At 63.3% G+C, this 21,074-nt stretch overlaps 1 protein-coding gene across 7 annotated transcripts in view; it reads right to left on the reverse strand.

The window, feature by feature from the left end:
* Positions 1-21,074, reverse strand: part of MROH1 (maestro heat like repeat family member 1) — a 40,241-nt gene that overhangs the window by 11,388 nt on the left and 7,779 nt on the right. For 4 of the 7 annotated variants that reach the window (XM_081323325.1, XM_081323320.1, XM_081323324.1 and 1 more), the window contains exons 4-39: positions 20,686-20,848; positions 19,805-19,903; positions 18,600-18,751; positions 18,283-18,423; positions 17,203-17,295; positions 16,887-16,965; positions 16,690-16,803; positions 16,312-16,385; positions 15,640-15,759; positions 15,075-15,185; positions 14,704-14,848; positions 14,240-14,280; positions 13,799-13,940; positions 13,447-13,499; positions 12,716-12,823; positions 12,372-12,491; positions 11,860-11,982; positions 11,636-11,782; positions 11,511-11,537; positions 10,178-10,300; positions 9,832-9,911; positions 9,487-9,622; positions 9,247-9,342; positions 9,044-9,148; positions 8,585-8,720; positions 8,151-8,263; positions 7,679-7,831; positions 6,949-7,103; positions 6,375-6,540; positions 5,462-5,658; positions 3,379-3,516; positions 2,856-2,970; positions 1,484-1,630; positions 909-1,097; positions 257-412; positions 38-172 (exon numbers count right to left, since the gene is read on the reverse strand). In XM_081323325.1, the coding sequence (XP_081179451.1) occupies positions 38-172; positions 257-412; positions 909-1,097; positions 1,484-1,630; positions 2,856-2,970; positions 3,379-3,516; positions 5,462-5,658; positions 6,375-6,540; positions 6,949-7,103; positions 7,679-7,831; positions 8,151-8,263; positions 8,585-8,720; positions 9,044-9,148; positions 9,247-9,342; positions 9,487-9,622; positions 9,832-9,911; positions 10,178-10,300; positions 11,511-11,537; positions 11,636-11,782; positions 11,860-11,982; positions 12,372-12,491; positions 12,716-12,823; positions 13,447-13,499; positions 13,799-13,940; positions 14,240-14,280; positions 14,704-14,848; positions 15,075-15,185; positions 15,640-15,759; positions 16,312-16,385; positions 16,690-16,803; positions 16,887-16,965; positions 17,203-17,295; positions 18,283-18,423; positions 18,600-18,751; positions 19,805-19,903; positions 20,686-20,848 (4,392 nt within the window). The remainder of the gene's footprint in view (positions 1-37; positions 173-256; positions 413-908; positions 1,098-1,483; positions 1,631-2,855; positions 2,971-3,378; positions 3,517-5,461; positions 5,659-6,374; positions 6,541-6,948; positions 7,104-7,678; positions 7,832-8,150; positions 8,264-8,584; positions 8,721-9,043; positions 9,149-9,246; positions 9,343-9,486; positions 9,623-9,831; positions 9,912-10,177; positions 10,301-11,510; positions 11,538-11,635; positions 11,783-11,859; positions 11,983-12,371; positions 12,492-12,715; positions 12,824-13,446; positions 13,500-13,798; positions 13,941-14,239; positions 14,281-14,703; positions 14,849-15,074; positions 15,186-15,639; positions 15,760-16,311; positions 16,386-16,689; positions 16,804-16,886; positions 16,966-17,202; positions 17,296-18,282; positions 18,424-18,599; positions 18,752-19,804; positions 19,904-20,685; positions 20,849-21,074) is intronic. The other 3 variants (XM_081323321.1, XM_081323323.1, XM_081323326.1) reach the window with 3 other exon arrangements.

Raw genomic sequence — 21,074 nt, forward strand, 5'->3', positions numbered from 1 at the left:
CGTGGAAGGACGGGGGAGCCAAAGGCCAGGCGCTCACCAGGTGTTTGCAGGCGTCATTCATGAACTCGCCGTAGTGGAGGCTCCACTCCTCGTGCAGGTGCTTCTGGAACATCTCGCAAAGCCCAGGGCAGCTCATGATGGGTCCGCACATGCGCAAGGCAAACTTGCAGGCCTGCGAGGAAGGACAGAGCGGGAGTTGTGGAACCTTCCCTGCAGGGGGGAAGAGAGCAGAGTCCGTCCCAGCCGCGGCACCGACCTTGATGACCTCTGGCTTTGGGTCTTGGAGATGCAGCAGAAGGGTCACCAGGCCGTGGAGGATCTGCTCAAAAAAGGCGTCTTCCCCGCTGCCTGAGATGAACCTGGCCAGGTTCCCAAAGAGGAAGATGGAGGTCTTGCGGAGGTCGGGCTCCTCCTGCAAGGAAAGCAGTTCTGTGGGGGCGGCTAGAGGGGGCCCCCGTTCCTCCCTCTCCCCACCACGTCCATCTTCTCCTTCCCAGGCTTCATCCTCCCTGTAAAACAGGGGTCCCCAACCTTTCCAGTTTTGCAAACCAGTGTGTGTGTGTGGGGATGGTTCCACGCAAGCGGAGGGTGAGGGCACACACGCTCCTCCCCAAGCACATCTCCACACATCCTCTGTTGCTGCAGCGCAACACCCGAAGACCCAGGTGGGAATGTGGTTCAGCCCTCAGGCCAATCTCCTTGTGGACAAGGCAGCTGCTCCTTTCACGCTCCGCTCTAATGCTTCACAACTTCAACTCTGGGAGCTGAAGTCCAGACATCTTAAAGTTCCCACGTTTGGAGATCCCTGCGCTAGACAAATTCACCTGAGGGCCTAGGGACCACCCTGCAGACCCTCCCAAAGTGCTGCCAGCTCCCCTTTCCCTCCCCTACCGGACTGCCCTGCTTACGCTGTCAAAGAAGGGCCGGATTCGGATGGTGACATGCAGCAGCACGGAGTGGACGTCGCTCTCTTCAGTGAAGGCCAGGATCTTGGAGAGGCTGGACATGGCTTCCAGGGCAACCAGGTTGTTGGGGTCATCCTTGTCGTCCAAGCTGTTGATCATGGAAGCCAGCAGCTGGGCCCCGTACTTCCTCGCCTGCCAGAGGAGGGGGAACAGAGGGATGGGTCAGCAGCCGGACGCTCCGGAGCATGTGCTTTGCAGAGGGGAGGCGGTCTGCCCGGGAACTGGGGTGCTCTGCCTGTTCTGCTTGGCCAACCCCCTCCTATCATGAGGAGATTGTGGTGATGGACAGTTAGATTCTTGGAGGAGCAGAGACACAGTTGCGGGGGGGGGGGGGAGTGGCTGCTGCCGCCACCACTTTTCCGCCCAGGAAAGAGTTGGTGAACTTCTACCATGGATCCCATTTCCAGACATGCAGCTGAAGCAGCTGCCCGCAAAGATGGAGACCAGCTCAGGAGCCTGGCAAAAGGCAGCCGAGCTCGACTGATCCCACGTGGCCCCACAAACCCAGGAGCCCTCACCTTCTCTGGGGAGCCCAAAGCAATATTGCCCAATGCACGAAGGGCTAGCATTCGCACCACCGTCAAGGAGTCCCTTTGCCGGGCTGTCATGCTGTCCATCAGGGTCTCCAGAAGAACCAGATCGTTCACCACGTTGTTGCTGAGGAGCTGAAAGACACACAGCCCCACGTCCTTTGTGGCAAGGGAGCGTCCACCACCAAGACGGCTGCCAGCCAGAACGGTGGCAACAGCCTTCTTCACCTGCCAGCCCTTCAGGGGCCAAAAACTGGCAGAATTCCTGCACGGTTAGCCAGGCCCCACTCTGGGCTCACTTGGCCAGTTCCCAGAAGGGGCCGAAGAACTCAATCTACCCAACGGGCAACCCCCTCCAGGAGAAGGAAGTCTCGACCCGGATGGGGTTAGTGAGTCCTTCTCAGTTTGCAGTGGAAATGTCTCCCACACGGTGCGTGTGTGTGTGTGTGTGTTTCCTCCCTGAGGGCCCTGATCCACTCCTCCCAGCAGCGCTGGATCTGCCCCTTGCCTCGCCCCCCAGCGACTGCGTTTGGGCAGGTTAAGGACCTGTGCAATTTGCAGCTTCTCACTGTGTGTGTGTGTGTGTGTGTGTGTGTGCGTGCAGTGCCTGTGCAGGCATCAGCATGATTCAAATGCTCTGTGTGCTTTATGGCCAAGCGTCTCCCCCCGCCCCACCCCCCATCTGGCTGTGGGCTTCCCCACCGCCGAGCCTCTTAATCCCCGGCTGCTTTGTCAGCTGAGCTTCTAAGAGGCAGCCTCCCGGCACAGCAGCCGCCCAGGCCAGCCCCAGCGGGAGCAGCTGCCTTGTAATGGAGACCATTTGGGGGCCCCCAGCCGGGGCTGGCAACTCAGCCGAGGGAGGGTCACAGTTGCCCTGGGCGGCCGGACCTCCTCCGTTCCACAGGGTGGACATTAAGGGGCGAGGTGAGGGTTGGTGCCGGGTCCCCAGCAAAACTGAAAGCACAGAGGGGGGGGCTTGTAGCCCCCACGGTGAGGTAGGCAGCAAAAAAAAACCCTAGCAAATAAACAACAAATTGAATGAATAATCACTGTGGCCCAGTGGCAGGTTCAGAGCTATCAGACAGGCTGAAACCAGAAGCCACACGGGCCCTTCGCTGGCTCACCCCGCTTAGCTTGCTCACTCCACCCAGGGCTGGAGGCAGCCGGTAGCAGCTGGATCCCGCTAAAGAATCCAGTGATCCCCACCTGCTGCCTGAGCCGGGTGCTAAAAGCGGACTTCCGTTCGCCTTCTCGCCATCCTTTGCAGCTCCCGGATCTGGGGTTATGAGCCTCAAAGATGGGGAGGTGGAACTGCCCGAGACTGGGCTAAAACGGCAGCCGGGGCCCCGGGCGGACTCACCTCGGCAAAGAAGGCGGTGGTGGTGATCCGCTGGCTGTCGTAGATGCTGTTCAGCATCGGTAAAAGCAGCTTCACGATCGGAGGGAGTTTGGGCCCCGCCTGAATCGCCATAGCCCTGAAACAGCCCGAGAGCCCCCCGGGTGAGCCAGCCCGGTCGCGTCATCAGGGCAGTTCCAGAGGGGAGGGGGAGGAGACTGAGGTGCTCTCTGAGCTTGGCTGTTTTTTGGCAGGCGTTTCATTACCCAACTAGGCAACGTCATCAACGCACTGATAAAGTTACCTGGTTGGGTGATGAAACGGCTTCAAAGCCAAGCAGAAGCTTGGAGGGCACCAACCCCCCAGCAGCCTCTATTCTCTCCAGGTGAAGCTCTTGCATCCCTGTCCCGGGTGGCCGTGACAGCAGCAGCAGCCAAGTCCTGGCGCCAACCCTCCAGAGCAGGCAGGGCCACCTGGGGCCGTCCGGGCTCTTGCCGGGACAATCCCAGGCCAGCAAAGGGCCCGGTCCAGAGTGTCCCCCGCTCACCTCGCCAGAAAGGCCACGCCGTCATAGTGCGTGTCCGGACTCCGCAGCAATTCCCAGCCGCCGGCCTCTGTCACAGCACCGCTCACCGACTCGCTGCCGCCCTGGCTCAACATGACCTTGAGGGTCTCGATCGCGGAGCTGGGGGGGAGGAGGAGGAGAGGGGTGCTGAGGCCCAGAGCCCAGATGCTGGAGGACGGCCAGCGCTTATCCTGGTGCCAATGTGGATGCCCGTCTGTTCCCAGGAGCCCCTCAGGACGCCAAGAGCTCCACAGCAGCTGGTCCACTCAAATTTACTGGGGGCAGGGGGGAAGGCGGGGGGGGGCAATTTATTTATTTTATTTATTTATTTAATAATATTTCTATACCGCCCTTCTCCCGCAGGACTCAGGGCGGTGAACAGGGCAAGAATAAAAATACAAATTACAAAAGTTAAAACTAAATTAAATAAATGCCCACATACTAAAATAGATATTTAAAACCTAATAAATAGCAATAGCAACCCCCCCCCCCCGATCCCCTCATCAGGCCAGGCCAGCTTGTTCAAAAAAGTATGTTTTTAGCTCGCGGCGAAAGGAGCGAAGGTCGGGCGCCGTCCGGAGCTCAACCGGGAGCTGATTCCATAGCTCCGGGGCGCCCACAGAGAAGGATCTCCCCCTGGGGGCCACCAGTCGACATTCTCTGACCGGAGGCACCCTGAGGAGGCCCTCTCTGTGGGAACGCACAGGGCGGAGGGAAGTCGATGCCGGCAATGACTCCCTGGCACAGTGAGTGAGGCTCCACGTGGGAACCTCTCCTGATCCTCTCACACTGGAGCCAAAGGATTACAAGGAAACGCACTGGGAGACCTGCTGGGGGAGGGAGCTGCACGTCCTCTGGCTGGAGTAGCTCCTAAGAAGCCCCCCACCCAAAAAAACTCTCGCCTGGATGGCCCCGATCCTGCAAATGCGTGCCTTCCAGAGCAGGAGGTGGACCCCCTCCTGACTAAGAGACGACAGAGATGGCTGGCCATCAATGACCCCGGAGGGCTGTCCAGACATCTGGAGATGTTCAGATCCTGTTGGGCATCCCGTTCCTCTCAGCTTCTGCCCCTCACCTCCGGGCCCTTTTGGGGGGGGCACAGCTGGCAGCCCAGGTTTTGTCTATGAAGGTCAAGGTTATCCCAAAGGCGCTTTTATTTTAAAGGTAATTGGACTTTCTGATTTTTCTTCAAGATGTTTCACTTCTCATCACCAAAGATGAGAAAGTCAGGAAGTCCACTTGCCTTTAAAGCAAAATCACCTTTGGTGCAAGATATGATGCGGGATCTGTACACCCCAACCAGCCATTTTCTCCAAGGAAACGGGCTCAAGATTGGGGGGCTGCAAAGGGACCCCCACGCTGCTACAGGACTAACTGCTCCTACAGTAAGTGATCACAGCACCGTGCTAGCAGCGTGGCACCTGGCAACGTGGCCCACTGGAGCACGGCTGTCCCGCACAATCCCCCCTGCTCCCCCACCAGGTCGAACTACCGAAACAAGGTGCGTGTAGCTGGACATACAGGTGCCTCAGAAGAGGTGCAAGCGGCTCAGGTCCCCAGGTGCTCAGATGGGAGAGCCCAGGTGCCCCTCCGCAGATGTGGACCCCGGCTGGGAGACCTCCCTCCCCCCCAGGCCGCTCTGCTCTCCTGCTGGCCCAGCCCTCCCCGGCCAAGAGGCCCAGGGCAGCCCCAGCAGCCCAGCCCGGTGGCTGGAACGGCAGCCGTGATCCCTTCCGGCCTCGGGGAGGACGGGCATCCCAGCCCCGCTGGAGGAATGCAGATGCAAACCGCAGGGCTGACTGCAACAGGAAGCACAATTTAATATTTCCTGATTTCGGAGAGAGGAGCGTGTGGGAAGCAGGCCCGAGTCCCCCGGGGGGAGGTCAGGCCCGGCTCCATACCTCCTCTGCGATGGGCCGTGGCGCATTAGCCAGCCCCCATGTTACACCAGGGGCGCCTGCCGGGCTGTTTACTCAGGAGCCAAATCAGTTCCACCTGGCGGGGAAGGAGGGGTGGGGGGAGCAGGGGGAGGCGCCAAGCCCTCCCCTGCAGCCCCATCCATTACCTGCAAGGGTCGAGTGGGCGCAGGGCCTGCCCCCGGCCGAGGCCCTTCCGCTCCTTGGACTGCAGGTGCTTCGGCAGCTGGACCCCCACCATGCAGCTGACCCGGAGCAGGAGGGAGACGAAGAGCTCCGCGTAGAGCCCCCCCACGGCCGGTCCAGACTCCCGGACAGACATGATCTCATGCAGCGCACACGTGGCCTGGTGGGGGGGGAGCCGCATCCATTTCTGTCCCCCAGCAGGAGGCACTGGCCTCCCTCCCTCCTCGCACACGTCATCGGGGCGCCAGGTGAGCAGCCTCCCCACAGGACGGGGGCCTCAGCAGACCCCCCCTCCTGCCGCCCCGGCTAGGATGTCAAGATGTGCAGCTGCTCCTCCCCCCCGGCCCCTCCACTGACACTTGGGCTCCCCCCAGCAAGGCAAGCGAAGGAGGTGAAGGCAGCCAAGGGTCCAAAGGGGGTCTGGGGACGCCGGCCAGGGCCCTTGAGCAGCCTCCTCCGAAGACGCCCGGGGCGCTCCTGCCCGCCCAGACCAGGGCAGAGGGCAGAGGAAGGAGGGCACAAGCCGGTGCAGGAACCAGTGGCCTTGAGGGCACCCCAGAGGGCAGGGTGAGGTACGCTGCATCTGGAAGGAGGGGGCTCAAGGAAGCCTCCCCAGGCACGGGGCGGGGTGTGTGTGCCAGGCTCCGTGCCAGGAACAATTAGGGAGGTGAACCTGATTGACCCCCTCCTTGCCAGACAGACCTACAGCAGCCCCACCGCAAGACAGGTCAGCGCCACAGGGGCCTCGGGAGCCCTTCATAGGGCCAGGGCAGCCCCCTGCCTTCTCACAGGCTAAGCCGAAGGTGGGCGCAGGGCGACGGCGCCGCCCCCATGCAACTGGAGGGGGGAGGGACCGGACAGGCCCCGGACACTCACCGAGAGGGGGCAGAAGGTGGCCACGCGCTCCGAGCGGCTCCCTCGCAGGAAGGACTTGTTCTCTTTGTACGGGACGTCCCGGTTGACCTTGTCCAGCAGCAGCTCCAGGACCTGGGCGGTCAGGGCGGGCTCCAGCGCCAGCGCCCTCCACATGGTGCAGCTGCAGCTGCAGGGAGGCAGGGGAGAAGCCCCTTCAGCCCCTCCCGGCCTCCTTGGCCAATGAAATCGTCCAGAGGAGAGCAGCTGCTTTGGGGCACACCCCACGGGGGACCGAGTCCCGGAGCCCCCCAAGGGAATGGGGACGGGGAAGCTGCCCCAAGTGCCTTCCCTTGAGAGAACTGAGCCCTACCCGTTGTAGGCCACCCCAGAGACCCTGGCTGGCCTGGGCCCACTCAGGAGCAAGAGAAGACCCTCCCCAGGAAGGCCTCGTGTCTGTGTGTGTGTAAAAGACCCCCCCGACCTCCTGGCCAGCCTGTCCCACCTGTCCTGGGGCAGAAAAGGCCCAGGGACACCCCGAGGGCTCCGGCACCCCCCCAAAGGCGCTCTGAGCGGCAGGGGCTCCCAGCCCCCCTACCTGTCCAGGGGGAGGGGGTGACCGAGGAGGCTGGACACCACCGCGGCCTTGTGCTGGGCGGCCAGAATGCAGACCGTCTGCTGGGCGGCCTTTCGGACCGTCTCCTCCGGCACCTCCCGCAACTTGAGGTGCACCATTTCCAGCAGCTCCGGGACCTGCGGGGGGGAGGCAAAGGGCCAGGCTAAGAGACCCCAGAAGGGGCAAAGCCCCTCCAATTCCCAAAATGGCCCTCTGCCAGTTGCCCCCCCAGGCGACACCCCCACCCCATCTCTGCCACGGGAGGAAAATGCCCCCCCCTTTCCTGAAGCTAAGAGCCGCCCTGAGCCTCTTCGGGCTGAAATGAAAAGATGGGGGGCCAACACAAGAAGGGCTGCACATGGCCCCCCTTGCCTCTTGAGGCCCCCCCCTGGTCTCCCAAAAGGAAGCCCCCACCCTCTGCCTGCCTCTCCACGGCCTTCCAGGCTCCGCCCTGAGCAGGAACAAAGGGCCCCAAAGGATCCCAGGAAGCAGGGCTGCAAAGGGGCCCCTCCAGCGGGGCCTTGACAAGCCCCCCCAGGACCCTTCCCCTTCACTGGGGCTTCCAGGCTGCCTTGAGAAAACCCACTGCCTGTCCGGGGGGGGGGCAGAGCAGGCAGGGATGCAGGCCAAGAGGGCCGGGCCCCTGGGCTCCCGCCAGAACCGCCACGCTGGACGAGCCCCCCGAGCAGGCCGTCCCCACGGGGCCCCTCACCTTCTCCAGCAGGACCACCCCTCGCTCCTTCAGGACGGAGTTGATCATGACTGCAGCGGCTCGGGAGCAGTTCCGGTCGGGGTCTGCCAAGCCCTCCAGCAGGGAGAGGAGGAGGCTGAGCAGCTGGTCGGGGGGCAAGTGCTTCGCGATGACCTGGGGGGAGGGGGCAGCAGAGAGGAGAACGGAGGTCATCCTCAGCATGCAGGGGGAAACCCCACCACAGTCCGGTCGGCTTTTGGAAAGCACTTTGGGACGACCCCGACCCGGAGGACGGAGGGTCTCCACAATCGTTTTGTCACCAGCATCCGCCCCGGCCCCTCTGGGGGGCTGAGAGCTGGGAAGGGACCCATTGCCCCACCTTAAACCCGGCCAGCCCCCCCCCATTGGAGTGTAATGGAATGAAAGACACCCCCCCAGGCCCAGAGGCAGCTCAGAGGCCGACCCTCCCTCCACGAAAGCCGTCCCACCCTACCCTGGCGACGTTGCAGCACGTCTGGAAGAGGACGGTCACATCTGGATCCTTCAGGCCGGCCTTCAGGGCTTTCAGCTGCTCCACAGATTCGTCCCTGTGATCCTGGGAAAAGCCTGGAAAGAGATCCACTGGGTCACGCAGCCCCCTTGCCACGCTTAGTCTAGCCCTTCAGCCTGGGCAGCTTCCCTGGAGCAGACACGGCCCCCCCAGCCCCCCCTCCCTTCGGTGCTGCTGACCACTGGACTACAGCAAAGGAAACACCGCCCTCTGCTGGCTGCAGAGAGGCACTGCTGGATGTCCTGAGCCCCTCCAGAAAAAAACATCTTCTTAGCCCCACTGGCGGAACAGCCGAGGGTGGGGAGCCCACCCAGCAGCCCCCACCCAGCAGCCCCTACCCAGCAGCCCCCACCCCCAAAGGCCTCAGCAATGGTTACCTTCGTAGCACAGCTGTATGTAGAGTAGAGAATGGACACAATCCACCGCATGCTGGCGGATGCGGGGAAGGGAGTCCGTGCAGCGGGGGGAGAAGAGCGCCGTCAGCAGCCCCAGGTTGTAGAAGGGGACCACCTTCTGAGTAAGGAAAGGGGCACTTGAGCCCCGTGGCCAAAGCCCCGGCCACGGAGTCAAGCAGTCACAAGCCAGTCCCAGGCAGCTACGGCTGGGGACCTCTGCCCCGTGCGAGGCCAGGGCGATCAGCCCACTCCCCTTCCCAGATTGTGGGGGGGGTCTCAAGGCCGCATCACACATTCCTCTCCCCAGGCACACGAACCCATCACCCCCCCCCCAACCTGGCTTAAGCCTTGGGGGGGCATGCTGGGATTAGCTGGCCCAGCACAGCCTGCAGAGAGACAGTCCATGGGGGGGCGGGGGGGGACCCCGCAAGAGGGACTCACAGTGACGTTTAGCTTCTCCCGGTAGAAGAGCAGGAGGGCAGCGCTCACTTCCACGGCTCGCTCCCGTTCGTGCTCCTTGGCGGACTTGACCCAGGGCCCCAGGTGCTGGGGGGGGGAGAACAGGCAGATGCAGTCCCAGAGCCCCCTGTGGCCGGCCCCTCCCCACGAGAAGGGTTGCCGCCCTCCAACCAGTGGTCCTCTACCTCGAACATGGTCTGGAGGCCGTGCGGCGTCATGTGGCGGTGCAGGAGGCTCTTGAGCAGGTCCTGGAGGGCGGCCAGGGTGGCGCTCCAGAGGGGCTGGCAGGGAGGAAGCGGAGCCGTTCAGCCTGGGGGTGGGGCTCCGGGAGGAATGGGTGCCAGAAAGGTGGGGGAGGGGCTGGGGGGGGCAGGCAATTCCCTGCCCGCCTGCCAGGGCCCTCCAGTCAGGATCTGGGCTGGTACCTCTCTCGGCCCGGCCTCCCCCTCGGCCCCGTCTCCTTCCTTGGGCGCGTCCGACGGGGGAAGAGGGAAGACGCTGTGAAGACAAGTCTCCACCAGCTCCACCTTCTCGGCCTCGCTCAGGGGGGGCTCCAGAATGCTGCCCGGCAAGTTAAGGCTGGAGCGGGAGGGCTGCAACAGGGAGGCCCCTCCGCTGCAGGGCTCTTTGGCCGTGAGGGAGACCCGAGGAGGCCCTGCGTAGCCTGAGTGGAGAGGACCAGAATGGGAGGGGGGAGGTCATTCCCTCCCCCTCCCCCAGCCCTCCTAGCCCCCTTTTGGGCTTCCCCAGGAGGAGCCGAGCAAGGATACACCAGGTACATGCAGGCGCTCATGGCTCTCTGGCGGAGGGGCGTCCGCAGGCTGTCGGGGGGCTCTGCTTTGATGAAGTCCTGAGGAAGAGAAGAAGGTGTGAGGACGACCCCCAGCAGCCCCCCCCCCACCCCAAAGGAAGACTCTCCTCTGCCTTGGTTGGGAGGCTGGGGGCCTGAACCGCCCAGGGGTCTCCGGCGCAGGTGGGCAGCCCCAGGGCATCTCCCGCTCCTCCCTCTGCTGGGCTGGCATTTGGGGGCATCCCTGCCTGGCACCCTGGCAGGAGAGCGGAGAGGGGGCCGCTGCTTCTGCTGGAGCTGGGGAAACGCTTCCAGCTGCCCCTCACCAGCATCTGGGCAACCACCTCGGCCTTGCGGGAGAAGATGAAGTCCCCAGACTGGGCACTGTGGCAGATGGCCTGGCTGATCAGGCAGACGCTGCGGATGAGGCAGAGCTTCAGGGTCGTATCCTGGGGACGGAGGAGGAGGAGAAGGAGGCCTTGAGGGGCTGGAAGGGGCACCAAGCAGGGATCTCCCCCCCCACAATGTGCCCAGGGCCAGTGGGGAGAGGAATTGGCAGCACAGAAGTCACCCACAGGTTTTGCTGGCCCTTCACCCGTGCTGGGAGGTGAACTCACTTCCAACACTAATTGAAGCGTACTGGACATTGGCAGCCTATGCCCAGAAGACTCAGGGAGGGCACTAAAAGGGGGACGGTGAACCCCAAGAACAGCTCTTCTGGAGGGCAGCCCACCACTTGGGCCTCCATCCCTCCAGGCAGGATTGTCAAGGACCAGAAGAAGACCCCTCCCCAGCTGCCCCTGACTGCGAGCCGGACCCGGCTCCACCTGCCCACCCAGCTCCATGGGCCCCTGAACCCCAGAGGGGGGAGAGAGACCCTCCCCACAGAGTTAGTGAAAAGACACTGGGAGGAAGGCGTTAGTAAGAGCAGAGCCCCTCCCAAGAAACACACCTGCCCTTCAGCTCTTCCTGGGGGGGCTGCTGAGGTAGGGCGATCCCAGCCTGGCAGCCAAAACCCCACACAGACCTCACCCCGGGGAGGGGGCTGCTTGCTTGGACCACCAGAGGCTCCCCCCTCCTGCTTGCCATCTCCAGATTGAACCTATTTGGGGGGAGCACCTGGCACGCCCCTCCCCCTCCTCTCTCTTCCGCTGAGCCCCCCAGGACCCCTTGTGCCAACCGCCTCAGAAGAAGGGCCAGGAGCCCCCGGCTCTGGGGCTAGCAGGGGCCTCTCCGTGCCAGCACTCAGTGCGTTCCTGAGATGGCATCTCCTGCGAGCAGGGGGTTGGACTAGAAGACCTCCAAGGTCCCTGCTCAAACCTTCTGCCAGCAGAGAGAGCCCCTTTCCTTCTCACACAGAGCAGGCTCTCCTGACCTTCATGCGGGTCGCAAAGGAAGCCCCCTTTCCGCCCTGGGGCCAGGGGAGACCCCTCATCCTCTCCGCCCTGGCAACCCCAAGACCCGCCTGGCTGGCAAGCTGCCCCCCCCCGCCGCCTGACCCCACCTGGCTCAGCGGGCTGTGCGGGCAGAGGAGCCACGGTGAGCCAAGGGGCGTCAGGGTGACCTGGCGCTCAGCCGTCCCACCCCCCAGGCCCCTCCCCCCCGGGCTCTCAAGAGAAGCGGAAGAGACAGGTGGACAGAGAGGGGGGCGAGCTGTACCTTGGTCTCTACCTTTATCCCCAGAACCTGACAAAATAAAGGAGACGGGCATTAGCCATCCTGGGGGCCCAAGCAGGCCCAGCGGCTGCCAGCCGTCCCTCCTGGCAGGATGCGGCCGGCCTCACCTTGGTGTTGAAGTAGAGGAAGACGTTGCGCAGAATGTCGGCATCAATGCGGGACAGGACCAGCTCCCGGGGCGCGTGCTTGGCCACGTGGCCGTAACACAGGATGAGGGCGCTCTTCACCTTCTCCACCTCGTGGTCACTGCGGTCCTGGGGGGGGGGAGGAGGCAGGAAAGGTCAGAGGCGAAGACCCCAGTGGACGTTCCCAGGGCAGGGAGGGCACCCACCTTGAAGAGGCTGAAGAGGCCAGCGGACTTCTTGAAGACATCCGACTTGACGAAATCCTCCAGCTTGGCCAGAACCTCGTCCAGGTGAGTGACGGCACAAAGGCCCAGGCAGGTGGCCAGGCTCTGACCGGGAGAAAGGAGAGCCCGGTAGGACAACGTAGGACCCTGGGGAGGGGGGGGGGGCAGCAGTCCTTGCTTGGCCTCGTTGAGTTGGCAAAGGTCTGGCCTTCTCCAGGCCTCTGGAGCGGGGCTCTGCTACCGTGGCAACTTTAAGACTTGTGGACTTGGACAACCGGCATTCCTCAGCTAGTATGGTTGGCTGAGGAATTCTGGGAGTTGTAGTCCACCAGCCTTAAAATTGTCAAGATTGGAGACCCCGTCAAGATGCAGCTACCCATTGCTCCCTCGGCTGCCCCTCTCTCTGCCCCCTCTGGGTGGGGACGAGCTGAGCGATGGCCAGGTGAGATGCGGCAGCCCCCCTTCTCCCCCCCAGCCTCCCCCCAGGCGCCCACCTCTCGCTCTGCCTCCTCTTGGTATCGTGCCGTCTCCAGCAGCTCCTGAAGCTGCTTCCGCACCAGGTCCTTGTCGGCACAAGCAGCCAGGCCCACCCCGAGGGCCTTGTGGAGGAAGGCCTGGAGGAGGAAGAGGAGGAGGAGAGGAGGGGGGGAATGCACCCCAGGAGGAACCCTGCCAGAGGCCCCGTCCAGGCACGAGAAGCTGCTTCCCTGGAGGCCTGGCCCACCGCGGGCCGGGGGTCACCCTCCCTGCCCGACCCAGCCTGCCCAGTCAGGAGTCAGCAAGAGACCACCGGCAGGAGGAGGGGCCCCTCCGCTCCCCAGCCAACCCCCCAGCAGACCTTCTCGGCAGCCAGTCCGTTGTAGCCACTCAGCTGCCTGCACATTTCCAAGACCAGCTGGGAGGTCCAAGGCACGTCTGAAATGGCATCCAGGGTCTCCTGGAGGAGCTGTGGGGAGAGGTTGGCATTTCAAGCTGGCCTGTGCCCGAGGTGCCAGGCAGCCCTGGCCCAGCGTAAGGCTCCTGGCTGGAGGGAGGGGGGCCTCTGGAGTGGCCATGCAGCGGCCAGAGGCCTCAGCCCAAAGGCCGTCCCGTCCCAGGTGTGAGAAGCGAGACCCTCTGCCAGAGGCCCCCAGCAACAGCAGCAGCTTCCGCCCACGTCCTTGGCACACACACACACACACACACACACACCCCCGGTGCTTCTGCCTCTGGTGCTGCATGTCGGACACTCGGCTCTCGGCTCGTCCAGGTCACCAAGCAGCTTCTTCAAATCAGCCACAGGAGGCAGCAATTCCCCCAAGCCCTGCCTTTCCCTCCAAGGGAGCCCCCCAGGACTCAGGGACACCCCCCCATTGCTCTTTCTAGGGCTTTTATAGCGCTGGCGTTTCATGCCGTATGGAAGCCACCATGCGGCAGCTGGACGGCCATACAAATCAAGGTATAAATAGGAGAGCAGCCGTAGGGCAGCCCTTTGCGAAGACACCCAGTCAGAGGTAGGGCTGGGGGGGTAATGTTGTGCCCCCCCTTTGGCTCTCCCCTGCAGCCTTGTGGGAAGGGGGGGAGGCTCACCTGGAGCAGCTGGGCCTGCCAGTCCTTCAGGGACAGGGAAGCCTCCGTGTTTGCTGGAAAGACAAAGCAGTGGTGGGGGACGAGGGGGCGGGCCAAAGCCCTGCCCCCCCACACCTGCCCCCTGACCCAAGCCCAGGGGCCCCCACTCCACGCCACCCTTCTCAGGAGGAGAAGATACCTGGGGGGCGGGCTTAATCAGCAGCGCAGCCGTCAATCAAGGCCATTCGGTCCATCCTATTTACAGGCCGGCCCGCAAAGCGGAGAGGGTGGCATCCCCCCCCCGGTTACAAGGAGAGGGAACCCCGGCTTGATCCACACTGGGGGGGGCATGCAGGGCCCCCTCCAGCCTTACCTTCCAGGTGCTGCAGCAGAGCAGGGATCTTGGTGCTCCAGAGGGGCTCAGCCGCAGGGTGGACGCTCAGTCGCAGGACCAGCAGCAGCCGCAGGGCCCCCGGCCCCCGGCCCCCCCCCAGGTACGGCTGAGAAGCCACGATCTGGGGGGGGAGCAAAGGCAGGGTGGAGAGGGGGCCCCAAAGCCTCTCGGCTGAGGGAATTCAGAGGGAGGGAGAGGGGAGGGAAGGCCCAGCCCATCCTAACCGCCCCCCCAGGATGAGGGTGGAGAACGGCCCAAGATCAGCCCTGAAAGCACCAAGGTGGGGATAGGGTTGTTTTTCTTGCACACACACACACACACCAAGCGGACGGCAAGGGGACCCCTTCCAGGGCAAGAAATACCTCCTCCCCCCCCCAAGCAGAGGGATGGTGCCCCCCCCCAAGAATCCCTTCTGCTCACCAGCAGCCGGGACATCAAAGCATGAGGAGACGGGAGGTTTCCTGCAAGCGAGGCACAATTCTTCAGCATCAGTTTTGAGGGGGGGCCTTTCCCCTCCCACCCCTGGGTTGCCGCTAGCAACAGATGCAGTCAATCCTACCAAGCCCCCCCCCCCTCTGGGAAACACAGGAACCCTCCCTTGGCCATGCCTGGCCGGACAAGCGGTTTTGGGCTGCCCCAGCCAGTGTGGACCTGACCAGGAGCAACGGGAAGCCCCCCCCCAGGCTCTGCGTCTCAGAAGGAGAAGAAAGCTAGAAAGGCATTGGGGGGGGGCAGCCCCGTGTCCCCATCCGGCTCCACCTGACGCCAGAGACCCACTGCAGCCGGGCCTCCCACTGGAAGAGCTGAGCCAACCTGCTGCCAGGAACTCTTCCGTGCCCCCCCCCGGTGCTGTCCCCGAGCCCCCCCCAGAGGCCAATACGAACCCCCGGGGTCGTAGAGGAGCTGCAGGTCCGAGTCCCCCTGCTCCTGCTTCTGGGCGGCCAGGGCCAGGAGGCTCTTGCAGAGCGGGGCCAAAGCGTTGCTCAAGGGCACGGGGGTCACAAAGCCCAGAAGGGACGGCCAGAGCACCTGCAGGGGGGACGCAGCCAGACCCCTCCTCTCCCGTCAGCTGCCACCTTCAGCCCCCGAGGAGCAGCCTGGCCAGACCAGGAAGCTGCAGGGCCGAGTGGGCTTCATTTCAGCCCCCCCCCCGCAAGAAGACTTCGCCCAGTCGGTGCCGCTCCACTACAAATCCCAGCAGCCTCAGCCACGTATACCACGAGCCCCGAGTCCCGCCCTCCCTTCGGGGACTCACGTCAACCATCCTGTCCACGGTGCTGCTGAGCAGGAAGAGGGTGCTGGTGCTGATGCTCCGGACCTGGCCGTCCGTCACCTCCTCCGGGTCCTGGGGGGACTGCGGGGTGACCTGGGGGGGAGAGTGGGGGGACATCTCCCAAAAGCCCCCAGGAAGGAGGGGAGAAGCACTGCCACCCGGGCCGGACCCAGCCTGGCTTCTCCTGCAGCTGCCCGAGCCCATCCTGGGGGGGGGGCTCCCCCTTCCATTCACCACGCCCCCAGACACAGGAACTCCTGGGGGTGGGAATGCCAGGCCCAGGGGGGAGGGTGGGCTTCTGCCTCCACCCAATCCCGGCCCACACATGTGGGCAGTCCAGCTGGCCCGCGCCTCACCCTGTGGCTGGTGGGCAGGGGGGGTGCCTTTCCCGGCCCAGCCACGCAGGGGGGCTCAGGCCCAGCCTCCCCCCCACCCCGACTCTTTGAAGGAGAGGAAGGTGTGCCAGCCTGGTACTCAGCCTCCCTTTGGGAGCATTAAACTTCCGCCGGTCAAGCGGTCACTCACTCCAGCCATTCCAGGCCCTCACCTGGTCGGCAGGAAGGGCGCACTGGCGGACCAGGAACTCAATCAGGGCTTCTCCGCCCGGCTGCTCCAGGTAGCCATGCTGGGCCATGGCGCTGACCATCTGCACCACGGCCCACTTGACCTGCATGGAGGCAAGGAGGGAGGTCGCCGAGGGCCCCCTCGCCACCTGCTGCGTGGCTTCGGGCGCCCGAGGGGGGCTGGAGGCCCACCGGGCAGCACCCGGGAGCAGGGAGCACTTGGCTAAGCGCAAGCAAGTGTGGCACAGAATTCAGCCCCCAGCTGGGCTTCTCCTGCCGGTGCCACTTTCCGGCTGGCATCGGGGGGGGCCTTCTGGAGGGGCAAAGCTCTTGGGCCAGGCGAGGCAGTCGGCCATCCTTCATGAAGGCTGCACAGGCAGCAGTCCAACAGGGAGTGGGCAGGGAAGCCACCAGACTGCAAGGCCTGGCAAGGAGGAGAGTGCCAGACTGGCGCTCTCCGTCTTCCCTCCCCTCCCCTTCGCCCCATAAAAGCTGGCAAAGGTGAGCCCCTCCCCCCTTCACCTGCAACAGAGCATCGGCCACCTGCAGAGGTGCAAATGCCGCTCGGAAGGGCCAGGCGGCCTTCGCAGGGCAGGGACGCGGCCTGCCAAGGGCCAGAAATGAGGCGGGGGGCGGGGGGGCCTCGCCCCTCTCACCTTGTTGCTGTGGTCCTGCAGGGGGAGCTTCAGGGAGGACAGGAGGACGGGCTTCTTGATCTCCATCTGAGCGGCTGGGCAGAAGCAGAGCAGAAGCTCAAGCCACCCGGAGGTCCTTGGGCCCCCACACCCCCTCCGAGGGCCCATCGCGGGTCCCGAGGCCACCCAAGATCAGAGAGACCTTCCTCCTCCGCCGCCAATGCGCCAGGCGCCCTCATCTGCCAGCTTGACACACCCAGGAGCCAGAGGAGCAGCCCCTCCCTTGTCCAGCCTTTCCTTCCCCCACCCTCCAAGGCGGAGACGCGCCCCTCCCCCTCCGCAGTGCCTCTGCTGCCCCCCCCCAACGATCCCCAGCCAGCTACCCCTCCCCCGCCTTACGGGCGCTGTTGATGATTTGCCGCAGGACGGTCAGCGTCCCCACCCGGGTCTTCTCGTTGCTGGACTCCAGCTTGGGGAGCAGGAATCCGAGCAAGCGGTCAGGGAATGAAACAGCTGCAACAGATGGAAGGCCCCCCCAGAGGTCACGTGGGCCACCAGCGTGAGGGACCCCCCCCCGCCCCAGGAGGGTCTCTCACCTAAGACGGTGAAGCAGCGAAGGAGCTCGTTGTGGTTCTTCAGGGAGATGGGCAGAGAAGAGTCCAGAGGGGCACAGAGCTGCGGGGGGGGGGGGGGGGAGGGGGCGTCAGAGGAGGAGAGAGGGAGGGGGGAGGGGAGAAGCGCACCAGCACCACCAGGTGAAGGAAGCCCACCCAGGCAGTCCCCAGTGAGAAGTTTCCGGGCCACAAGGAACCAACCTGGGGGGGGGAGTTTGTACCCAGGCCTGGGGCCACCTCGGCCAGGTAGCTGGGAGGCACAAGGAAGGCCGGCTCCTCTGGCCGCCCCCCCCCTTACCTGGAGGTGGAGGGTCCCAAGGAGGACATCCAGCTGCGTGTCCAGAGTCCGGCTCCCAATATTGACCGAGGCTTCCAGGATCTGGCACAGGCTCTGTTCAAGGGATCGAGTGAGGATGGCTCCCCCCCACCTTCCAGCAGCAGCCCAGCCCCCTCGTCAGCTGCCCTGGGGGAGGGGGGGAGAGCCCACCAGCCTCACACACACACACACACACACACACACACACACACGCCTCAAGCGGTTCCTCTTCCTGGATTAACACCCTCCGGAACTCGATAGGTTTCAAGGTTTTAGTTTCTCTGGCAGAACGTTCTCCAGATTAGGTAAACCATGCTCGGATGCAGCCTTATGGGCTTGGCAGGGCAGCTGGTCCTCGACTTACAGCAATGGAGCCCAACATTTCTGTTGCTAAGCGAGACGCTTGTTGAGTGAGCCTTGACCCGTTTTGTGACCTTTCCTGCCAGTGTTTAAGCCAAGCAGCTGTTGAGTTAGTCACACGGCCGTTAAGTGGATCCGGCTTCCCCCACTGGCTTTGCTTGTCAGGAGGTCGCGAAAGGGGATCGTGTGACACACACACACCCGGGATGCTGCAACCGTCACAAGCACACGCCAGTTGCCGAGCATCTGAATTTTGATTACGTGACCACGGGGACGCCACAAGGGTCGTGTGTAAAACAATCGTGTTTTTCAGTTGCAACTGTGAAGGGTCACTAAGCGAACAGTCGTAAGTCGAGGACTACCTGTACAGGCTTCCAGATAGGGGTGGGGGAGCCCCTCTGCCAAAGCAATGAAGCTGCCGTCTTCGTGCCCGTGAAGGGTGCCTCCCCCCCGGGTGAAGGGAGGGAGCCCCCGATCAGCCGCTTCCTTCCAACTTGGGGTCCCGAAAAGGGGCCTCTGCCCGCTTCACACTGCAGCCCCCCAAATTCCCGCCTGGGACCGAAGCCCCCGCCGTCCACCCGCCAGGGCCGTGCAGCACAGGGAGCGAAGCAGCTCAGGGAAGGGGGAGGGGCCGCTTGGTGCCTGGGGACCCCCATCCCGGACCCTCCGCTCAGGCCGAGGCAGCCCTGCCCGCCGGCCTACCTTGGAGACGTAGTAGGCCTCCGCCGGCTTCCTGTACAGGGCCAGAATGCCGGGGATCAGGCGAGGGAGCAGCTCCTCCAGCTTCTCGCTGGGCATCAGGTGGCTCATGGGCCCCAGGGCCTCCACCACCGCCAGCCGCACCTGCGGGGACAGGCGGGGAGGTCACCGACGGGGCCCCCTCCGGGATTTGCCCCTCTTGTACCCTGGCCAGGATCCCGGGAAATCTGTAGCCCTCCCCCCCCAGGCGCTGAACTTCAGCCCGAGACCCCCATCATCAGACAGCCCTCCTCCTCCTCCTCCTCCTCCTCCGGCCGCACCTTGGTCTCCCGGCTGGGCAGCCAACAGCTGAAGAGGACCTCGTAGGCGCTGAAGACGTCGCTGGAAAAGGTGTCTCGCCTCACAGTTGGGTCCGGCGCCTTGTCCAGGTTGGCCAGGTACTCCAGGATGCTCTCGCTGAAGTACTGCAAGGCTGTGGGAGGGAGGATGCGCCAGAGACCTAGAATCCTAGGGCTGGAGGGACCTTTGGAGGTCTTCTAGTCCAGCCCCCTGCTCAAGCAGGACAGCCTCTACCGTTTCTGTCCAATCTCTTCTTGAAAACCTCCAGTCTTGGAGCACCCTCAACTTCTGGAGGCAGGTTGTTCCACTGAGTAACCGTCCTCACTGTTAGGAAGCTTCTCCTGAGTTCCTGCTTACATCTCCCTCCGAGGAGTTTCCACCAGTCGCTTCCTGTCCTGCCTTCAGGTGCTCTGAGGAAGAGGTCGACGCCCCACCCCCCCACCCCCCACCCCACCTCTTCTCCCCAGGCCTCATTCCCTCATCCGAGGGCTTATCTCCAGACCTTCATCACCTTGGTGGCTCTTTTCTCCACTCTTGCTAGCTTCTCCTCCCAGAACCCAGATCGGAGGGGAGGGGAGAAGGGGTAAGGAAGGGGGGGTGGGATTCTTCTTCCTGCTCCTCCTCCCGACAACCCACCCTGCAAAATTCACCAAGCCACGCAGGGGTCCCACAAAAGCCCCCAAGGAGCCCCAAGGAGCCCAAAGGGCAGAGCCAGAATCACCCTGTCCAGCCCCAAAGCCCTGGGATGCTCTGACCCCCCCCCCCCGCCAACAGGGACCTCTGCGGATGACCTGGGGTGTAGCCGTTGGGCTAAAGGCCTCTTCCACACCCCTCCAGAGCCCAGGAAGTCCAAAACGGGAGTTCTCAGCCCCTTACCCCCCCCGGAAGGGCTCTATCCGGTGGGCAGCCGTTTTTACCAGTTTGGGACAGAGACAAGTGAAAGACGCAGAAAATAGGGAGATGGGTGAAAATCAAACCGGTAAAATGGGATTACTCCACTATTTGAGAAATAAGCACGAAGGCAGGCAAGTACTCAATGGCAGGTGACACCTGCACAGGTGGAGCAATGTGCAGGCAGCCGTCTCCTGCTCTGCCCAGGCAGCCCCACAAACCGTAGGTCCCAGAACTGAACCTCCAAGTCCAGTGAGGAGGACACACACACACACACACACACACACTGTCTTACCGTAGCAGAAGACGGACTTGGTGTTGTCCTGCTTGGCCAGGGGCAGCAGAGGCAGCATCGTCCCCAGGATGGAGTTGAGGAAGGGGACCATCCCAAATACTTAGAGAGGAAGGAGAGGAAGAGGAGGCTTGAAACGGAAGCCCCCCCCCCCCGAGGAACTGGCCCTCCTCCAGAGAACAAGCAAAGCCTCAGCCCCACCATCGCTTGCTTGGCTAATCTAGCTGAAATGTTTATAAGGGCATCCGGCGTACGATAGACAGGCCATAAGCCAAATAAATAAATAAACCACACATCCCCCCTCCCCCGCTTAGCTTCTTCTCTGCCCCCCCCCCCAGTGGCCCTTCAGATGCTCTGCGGACTGAGCATCCTCTGGACTGACAAGGTCAGTTTGAAGGGACACCACAGCATGCGCAATTCCTTGTGTCCCTATAAAGTATCGTGTTGGTTCACATGACACCCTCAGGAAGCTCATAACGTGAGATTTCTCCAAAATGTACTATTTATTTTTTTCCAACATTTCACATCACTCCCTCCTCCAAACTCGAGGAAGCTCCCTGACAAAATAAATTTTAGAAGACTCGGATGCCCCCAAATCAATGAGTCAAGGTTCACTGAAAACAGAGAAATTGAGGCTCAGGTCTCAAACTGCCCACCGGGCAACCTGTCCCTTAATGGGCCAGAGCCTGGACGAGCTGCACCATGATGCCCAGGAAGTTTTGGACCCTCTGCCGAGGGACACCAGGCACTGAACACGGCAGCGAGTAGGCAGAAGAGGGTCAGGCTGCCAACCTTGCTTGCCTTCCCAAGCACCCCTCCCCCCAAAACCCCCACGGCCTCCCTGCCCATCAGGCTGTAGGCCCTCCTCCTGAGGGCGCACCCACCATTGGTCACCGAGAGGTTGGCGAAGGTCAGTAGGACGAAGCAGTGAGGCAGGACCCCCGGCTGGAACTTGGTCAGCACCTCCTCCATCACCTGGTTGATGAAGCGCCTGCCCACCGCGACCAGGAGGTTGCTGGCAGCCTGCTGCCACTCTGGAAGAGCCTCCTAGGGGAGCCCAAGACGGACAGCTGGACCCCACGCTCCATCCCCACATTCCCTCTCCCCGGGAAGTGGGCACGGCAACACAAGGGGGCAGCCAGGTGGGCAGAGCTGATGGGAGCAGCAACCCAGGCCAGGATGCCCAGAAGTGGCCCAGCGGCCCCCAGCCCCTCCTCAGGTCGTGGACGTGGCTTCCTCGGGGCCTCCGGGTGAGAAGGCCAAAGGAGCCAAA

Source organism: Vipera berus (genome assembly GCF_964194415.1).
Source record: "Vipera berus genome assembly, chromosome: 3".
Classification (NCBI taxonomy): domain Eukaryota; kingdom Metazoa; phylum Chordata; class Lepidosauria; order Squamata; family Viperidae; genus Vipera; species Vipera berus.